The sequence below is a fragment of the Nansenia antarctica genome (assembly GCF_963989245.1).
Source record: "Nansenia antarctica genome assembly, chromosome: 18".
Lineage (NCBI taxonomy): Eukaryota > Metazoa > Chordata > Actinopteri > Argentiniformes > Microstomatidae > Nansenia > Nansenia antarctica.
This window is the reverse complement of record NC_137691.1, coordinates 3861345-3870203: the sequence shown is the minus strand read 5'-3', so window position 1 is coordinate 3870203 and position 8859 is coordinate 3861345. Positions and strand designations below refer to the sequence as shown.

Sequence of the window (8859 nt, the reverse complement as noted above, 5' to 3'; positions counted from 1 at the left end):
TAAGTCAGTCTATATAAGTCAGTCTATATAAGTCAGTCCATTCACTCACATGGTGGGCTTGTTCTTGCGGGGTCCTCCGTAGGGGGCGAAGGGCAGGGCGCCGGTGGCGGCGTGGTAGAAGGTGACCCCGATGCTCCAGAGGTCAACGCTCACCCCGTAAGCCTTGTTCTGGGGCGCACGCAGCACCGCACGCTCATACATGTCTGGATGCTGCAACACACAACATACATGTAACATACATACAACATACATACAACATACATGTAACATACATACAATATACATGTAACATACATACAACATACATGTAACATACACACAACACACATGTAACATGCATGCACCAACATACATGTAACATAGATGCAACATACATGTAACATACATACAACATACATGTAACATACATACACCATACATACAACATGCATGTAACATACATACAACATACATGTAACATACATACAACAACATACATAGATGTAACATGTCTCATACATGTCTGGGTGCTGCACACAAGAAGAAGAAGAAGAAGAAGAAGAAGAAGAAGAAGAAGAAGCAATTGTTGGAATTTGTTTTGTTTTTGTTGCTCTAGTCACAGGGTCAGCCATAGTCAGCGCCCCTGGAGCAATTAGGGGTTAAGTGCCTTGCTCAAAGGCACATGCTGAGGCAGGGATCGAACCAGCAACCGTCCGATTGCCATCCGGCCTCTCTAACCTCTTCCACCACCATCAAGTGCTTAGTGTCTCACATGTGAGTGCTCCACTGCACAGCACAGATATCTGGGCTATAAGACAACAGTCAGCACATTTCAAAAGAACTGAGTGTCAGTGTGCCACCATTTACATTTACATTTTAGGCATTTAGCAGAGGCCTTTATCCAAAGCGACTTACAACAACTACATCTGTCTAAGTAAGTGAATCATCTATCCACCGGTCATCATAACAACAAGTAATCTATGCTCGGGCCAGGGGCAGTCATAATGCTAGAAGAAGGAAACATTTCTAGATTTCTAGATAAAGATTTTCTTTCGTGTCTTTTTTATGAATTTATTTACAGTAAAGAAACCTGTAAAGGGGGATAGTAGCGGGGTTGAAAAAGTCTTTAGGAGGGACAGTTAAGATGTAGCCTGAATAGATGGGTCTTCAGTCTACGGTGGAAGATAAAGTAGTGATTCTGCTGCTTGGCGCTTTTACACATGAGCGCTCCGGTGCACAGCACAGCACATCTGGGCCACAAGACCCCAGTCAGCACATTTCACCAGAGAACAGAGAGAGTGTCAGAGAGAGAGAGAGAGAGTGAGAGAGAAAGAGAGAGAGAGAGAGAGAAAGAGCGTCAGTGTGCTGCAGACTAGGAATGTGTGGCTGGCAGCCGTGGAGGATCCCCACCCCAGTAAGCCCACTGAATACTGAATGTTCCATGTACCTGAATACTGAATGTTCCATGTACCTGTGGTTATGCCAATGGTTCAACAGCTGTCAGGTGTTCTCTCTCTCTCTCTCTCCTCTCCTCTCCTCTCCTCTCCTACCAGATATTCCCCCTCTCCTCTCCTCTCCTCTCCTCTCCTCTCCTCTCCTCTCCTACCAGGTATTCCCCCTCTCCTCTCCTCTCCTCTCCTCTCCTCTCCTCTCCTCTCCTCTCCTCTCCTCTCCTCTCCTCTCCTCTCCTCCCTTACCAGGTATTCCTCTGTTCCGTAGATGGAGACAAACTTCTCGTCGTCGTGCAGTTCTCTCGCCGCTCCGAAGTCGGTGAGTTTGTAGGACGACCTGCCGTCCTCCGCCACCTGCCGCATGATGTTCCCCGGCTTGATGTCCCGGTGCACCACCCCGTTCTCACGCAGGTGGTCCATCCCCTGGACTGGAGGACACAGGGAGGAGGAACGGCTCATTGTTGGGACAGGGGGGGGATAGGGAGATGAGGAACGCTAACTGGTTATAAACTAAGGCCCTGTCCACACGTACCCGGGTGTGTTTTTAGCTTAGCTTTTGGCCTCTCTTCCATCCCATGTCTTTTTTATTAATTTCTATTATCTCCTTCGTTATCGTATTAAATGTTTATCTATCTATTCTCATCATTTTATTTGTATTTTTTAATCTGTTTACTATTCTCCTTTTGATGTATTTTTTTAATGCTGTATGTATGTAAAGCACTTTGAATTGCCCCTGTTGTATGACATGTGCTATACACATACAAAACTCGCCTTGCCCTTCGTCTACACGCAAACTGTGTTTTAGGTTGTTGTATTCTCCACTCAAGAAGAAGCCCGTCAATGCGCATGCTTCTAACGTTCTTCTGTGGTGTTTGACATAACGTCTTATCGCCACCTACTGGCCTAAAATAGTTTTTAAAGTGTTCTCTTGTGGACGAGATTATAACAGTGCTTGTGTGGACCCCGTCTTCAGAAAACACCTGTGTACGTGTGGACTCTGGGCCTAAGGAGGGTTTACCACACGCTGAATGGTGATGGTTGATATACATCGTCCTGTTAGGCCCCCTGACCAAGCGCTGTGTCCCAGACACACAGACACAGACACAGACACAGACACAGACAGAGACAGAGACACACAGACACAGACACAAGCACAGACACACACACACACACACACACACACACACACAGACACACACTGACACACACACACACACAGACACAAGCACACACAGACACAGACACAGACACAGACACAAACACAGACACACACAGACACAGACACAGACACAGACACAGACACACACACACATCCTTCACCTACACACAGACACAGACACAGACACACACACAGACACAGACACAGACAGACACACACACATCCACCTACACACAGACACACACACACACACACACACACACACACACACACACCTACACACTGCAGCATAGTGAGGAACTCCGTCTCGTCCAGACCGAAGGCGTTCTCCGGCTCCTCCAGCAGGCTGAGCAGGCTGCCTCCTGAGCAGAGCTCCATCACCAGGACCTTCTGCTTGGACATCAGCTGGACACACAAGGAAGAAGAAGAAGAAGGAGAAGAAGAAGAAGGAGAAGAAGAAGAAGAAGGAGAAGAAGAAGAAGAAGAAGAAGAAGAAGAAGAAGAAGAAGAAGAATGTTTTATTTGCCATGCAATCAACTTGTTGGAATTTGTTTTGTTTTTGTTGCTCTAGTCACAGGGTCAGCCATAGTCAGCGCCCCTGGAGCAATCAGGGGTTAAGTGCCTTGCTCAAGGGCACATGCTGAGGCAGGGATCGAACCAGCAACCGTCCGATTGCTAGCCGGCCTCCATCACCAGAACCTTCTGCTTGGACATCAGCTGGGAACACCAGGAAGAGGCGAGGCACACTTGTAAAGCACAAATATTCATACAACTTAATGTAGACTCATAGTGCTTAACACCTGGAGCGCCGCGCTGTTTCACCAACTTTTTCACCTACTTTTTGGTGTGAAATGACACCCCCACTCTTCACAATGATAGTCTGTGTACTGACACACAATGGCCGCTGGATGGCGCTGTTTGTACATTAGTCACAGCCTGAAGCCTAACTCTAAATGAACCTCTGAAACTTGCAACAAGGAGGTCATGGCTGGTCCAGGAGGTCCCAGTGTGGCTTCATGTCACAAGAGAAATTACAACATTGCTACTTATAAATGTTCCTACGTGCAGATTAATAACGTATGCATGCCATATCTTGGACGAAGATGTAAAGTAAAACATGAGATAAGATAACTATTCAAAAGCCGAACAAACAAAGTAACAATACAGTAACAATTTAACATGTTCATGTTTAAAAATCAATAAAACAAATCAATCAGTTAAAAAAGCCTAGCCTAACTCCCTCAATTAAAAGCTGAACAGAACATAAAAGTCTTCAGCACATTTTTAAAACTTGATACAGATAGGGCTGACCTAATGAGAGGGTAAACACAGACTCATACACAAGGTCAACTGACGGGTAACACACAGAAAGCAGTCTCCTCCTCCCCCCTTCCTCCCTCCCTCCCTCCCTCCCTCCCTCTCCTCCTCCCTCCCTCCCTCCCTGACCGAATGAGGGGGTAAACACAGACTCATACACAAGGTCAACTGACGGGTAACATACAGAAAGCAATTTCCTCCCCTCCTTCAGTCCTCCCCATGCCTCCTTAGCTCCTCTCCTCTCTCCCTCCCTCCCTCCCTCCTTTCCTCCCTCTCCTCTCCTCTCTCCCTCTCCCTCCCTCCCTCCCTCCTTTCCTTACCTCCCTCCCTCTCTTCCTCCCTCCCTCCCATCCTCCCTCCCTCTCTTCCACCCACCCTCCTTCCTCCCTCCCTCTCTTCCACCCTCCTTCCTCCCTCCCTCCCTCCCTCTCTTCCACCTTCCCTCCCTTCCTTACCTCCCTCCCTCTCTTCCTCCCTCCCTCCCATCCTCCCTCCCTCCCTCTCTTCCACCCTCCTTCCTCCCTTCCTTCCTCCCTCCCTCCCTCCCTTCCTTCCTTCCTTCCTTCCTTCCTCCCTCCCTCCCTCCCTCCCTCTCATCCACTCTCCTCCCTCCTCCCTCCCTCCCTCCCTCCCTTCCTCCCTCCCTCCCATCCTCCCTCCCTTCTCCCTTCCATCCTCCCTCCCTCCCTCACCTCCTCCACAGCATACAGCTTGACGATGTTGCTGTGGTTGAGTTTCCTCAGCATCTCAAACTCCCACATCTCCTTAGCTCCTCTCCTCCCTCCCTCCCTCCCTCCCATCCTCCCTCCCTCCCTCCCTCCCTCCCTCCCTCCCACCCTCACCTCCTCCACGGCGTACAGCTTGACGATGTTGCTGTGGTTGAGTTTCCTCAGCATCTCAAACTCCCTCATCTGGACCTGGTACGGGCGGCTGTAGCTCACCACGTTGAACACCTTCACAGCCACCTGTTCACCTGTCCTCTACACACACACACACACACACACACACACACACACACACGCACACACACACACACACAGACACACGCACACACACACACACACACACAGACAGACACGCACGCACACACACACACACACACACACACGCGCACACACACACACGCGCATGCACACACACACACACACACACACACACACACACACACACACACACACACATATTGAGAACACTTTTGCCAGTTAAACAGGTCAGCATTGGCCCACACACTACTATTGAATGTCAGCATGCACACACACACACACACACACATCAAAGTCATCATATGATCGTTAACTTAATGTTAACTTTGAAGTGCACACCCACCCACACACACACACATCAAAGGCATCATATGTGATCTTTAACATCATGATAACTTTGAAGTGTAATGTGGTAACATTATCTCCTGTGAAAGTAGTGCACTGCACACACATCCTGTTATACAGCCGTACAACGTCATACCTCCTTTGATATAGCCACACTCTTAAAACATATATTATACAACTGTACATACCATACTGAACATATCTATCTTAACTGAACATACAGTAGCTACCTAACTGGACATATCTACCTTAACTGTACATATCTACCTTAACTGTACATAGCTACCTTAACTGTACATAGCTACATTAACTGTACATAGCTACCTTAACTGTACATATCAACCTTAACTGTACATATCTACCTTAACTGAACATATCTACCTTAACTGTACATATCTACCTTAACTGTCCATATCTACCTTAACTGTACATATCTACATAGCTACCTTAACTGTACATATCTACCTTAACTGTACATATCTACCTTAACTGTACATATCTACCATAACTGTACATATCTACCTTAACTGTACATATCTACCTTAACTGTACATAGCTACCTTAACTGTACATATCTACCTTAACTGTCCATATCTACCTTAACTGTACATATCTACCTTAACTGTACATATCTACCTTAACTGTACATAGCTACCTTAACTGTACATATCTACCTTAACTGTACATAGCTACCTTAACTGAACATAGCTACCTAACTGGACATATCTACCTTAACTGTACAGAGCTACCTTAACTGTACATAGCTACCTTAACTGTACATATCTACCGTAACTGTACATAGCTACCTTAACTGTACATAGCTACCTTAACTGTACATATCTACCTTAACTGTACATAGCTACCTTAACTGAACATAGCTACCTAACTGGACATATCTACCTTAACTGTACATAGCTACCTTAACTGTACATAGCTACCTTAACTGTACATAGATACCTTAACTGTCCATATCTACCTTAACTGTACATAGCTACCTTAACTGTACATAGCTACCTTAACTGTACATATCTACCTTAACTGTACATAGCTACCTTAACTGAACATAGCTACCTAACTGGACATATCTACCTTAACTGTACATAGCTACCTTAACTGTACATAGCTACCTTAACTGTACATATCTACCTTAACTGTACATAGCTACCTTAACTGAACATAGCTACCTAACTGGACATATCTACCTTAACTGTACATAACTACCTTAACTGTACATATCTACCTTAACTGTACATAACTAGTTTAACTGTCCATAGCTACCGTAACTGTACATATCTACCTTAACTGTACATAGCTACCTTAACTGTACATAGCTACCTTAACTGTCCATATCTACCTTAATTGTACATAGATACCTTAACTGTACATAGCTACCTTAACTGTACATAGCTCATAACTGTATATACCTCTAACTACCGTACTTGCCATACTGTACCTATCACTATCACTGTCATGTTTCTATATCACTATTTGCAGTTCTGGTTAGATGCTAAAGTGCATTTTGTTGTCTGGTACCTGTGCTACCAGGCAATAACAATGACGTTGAATCTAATCTGATCTGATCTGATCTAATCAGTGGACAGGCGTGGGTTCTGGCCCGGCCCGGGTCACCTTGTTGCGGGCCTTGTAGACGCTGGCGGTGGCCCCCTGCCCCAGCACGTCCTCCAGGGTCCAGAGGTAGTTGGCGGTACTGGCCGTCATCGTCTTCTACCCCCCTGACACCTGAAACCCCACCAGCACCACCAGCACCATGAGTCACACTTCATCAAACAAACAAGACACACTTCCCCCTGGAAACGAACTGGGACCTCCTGACAGGATGTTTGGTGAGACATTAATGACATGAATGAAGAACACCAACAGAGGCGCAGGGCAGGGCAGGCATTCACACACCAGTTTTGTCATCATGAAATAAAACTTGAGTCAGTAATAGATTAAAAGGTTAATGAATCGCAATTGATTTGGCTTATAACTGTCAATACACAGTACTACTTATATCATAGGGAATTAACATGCTTACAACAATGCACAACATGTGCACAATGGTAATTTAATTCCCGTTTATTCTTGAAGAATATAACTCATAAAAGTCTCATACGCTCTCAGCAACTGTCTTAGAACTCAATCGTAACTCAGAATACAACATTCTAATGTTTACTAACAGAATCAGAAGACAACAGGTCAATGTTGACTAACACAGACAGGAGGTATAGTGTCTTATTTTCCTCTGTAGCAGTTTAAGTTTTAGGTATTCAATTAGACAACCATCTCTGCTGGAATACACACGTAGACAGCTTATGTAACAAACTACAGCAGAGGCTCTATCACCTGAGGCGACTCAGACTTTATGGGGTGAGAAAGCAGATCATGAGAATTTTCTATCAGTCCATTGTTGAAAGTGTAATCAGATATGGAATAAGTGTGTGGTTTGGCAACTTAACTGTACAACAAAAAAACAGAATAGTCAGCATTCACAAAACAGCCATGAAAATTGTAGGTGAAAGAGACTAGCCGGTTTCACAGACAAGGCTTAAGCCTAGTCCTGGACTAAATCACACTTTCAATGTAAAATCTCCATTGAAGATGCTTTTTAGTCCAGGATTAGGCTTAAGCCTTGTCTGTGAAACCGGCCCAGTACTGTGATCCTAAATAAACTATATGAAAAGGCTGTCCTGGACAAGGCTAATAAGATCATCGCAGACCCCCAACATCCGCTCTCCACAGAATACGAAGTTCTCCCCCTAGGTAGAAGGCTTCGCATGCCAAGATGTAATAATAAGCTCTTAAAACTATCATTTGTCCCATTCTCCATTAAACTAATCAATTCGCTCAAGCAGAAACGATGATTAGGACATGACCACCAGCACCTGCACTTTATCTTAGACACCACTTGAAGGGCCATGTGCAATATTCGAAAACACCACTTGAAGGGTTATGTGCAATATATACAGTACAGGCCAAAGGTTTGGACACACCTTCTCATTCAATGTGTTTCCTTTATTTTCATGACTATTTACATTGTAGATTCTCACTGAAGGCATCAAAACTATGAATGAACACATAGGAATTATGTATTTAACAATAAAGTGTGAAATAACTCTAAATATGTCTTATATTATAGATTCCTCAAAGTAGCCACCCTTTGCTTTTTTGTTGTTAATAAAATATATAATAATAATATTACATATAATATGTGTTAATAATAATATGTTATTATATATATATATATATATATTTCATATTATTATTATATATTTTATTAACAACAAAAAATATATATTTTATTAACAACAAAAAAGCAAAGGGTGGCTACTTTGAGGAATCTAAAATATAAGACATATTTAGAGTTATTTCACACTTTATTGTTAAATACATAATTCCTATGTGTTCATTCATAGTTTTGATGCCTTCAGTGAGAATCTACAATGTAAATAGTCATGAAAATAAAGGAAACACATTGAATGAGAAGGTGTGTCCAAACTTTTGGCCTGTACTGTATATATATATATATATATATACCAAATGATGCCATGTCCAGGTGGAAACTGCTGCCAATGTCACTCAATGTTTGTTGCTGTCCTGTTGTTTACTTTGCCTGCTGTATGTT

The 8859-nt window shown here is 44.0% G+C and overlaps 1 protein-coding gene across 1 annotated transcript in view; it reads right to left on the bottom strand.

Annotated features, from left to right (window-relative positions):
* ikbke (inhibitor of nuclear factor kappa B kinase subunit epsilon) overlaps positions 1-6953 on the bottom strand; it is a gene marked incomplete at both ends in the record, with an annotated part of 17217 nt that extends 10264 nt beyond the window's left edge. Inside the window, 5 exons of the mRNA XM_080548504.1 lie at positions 50-210; positions 1677-1858; positions 2865-2994; positions 4749-4886; positions 6864-6953. Coding sequence (XP_080404630.1) covers positions 50-210; positions 1677-1858; positions 2865-2994; positions 4749-4886; positions 6864-6953 — 701 coding nt within the window. The remainder of the gene's footprint in view (positions 1-49; positions 211-1676; positions 1859-2864; positions 2995-4748; positions 4887-6863) is intronic.
* Positions 6954-8859: the final 1906 nt, after the last annotated feature.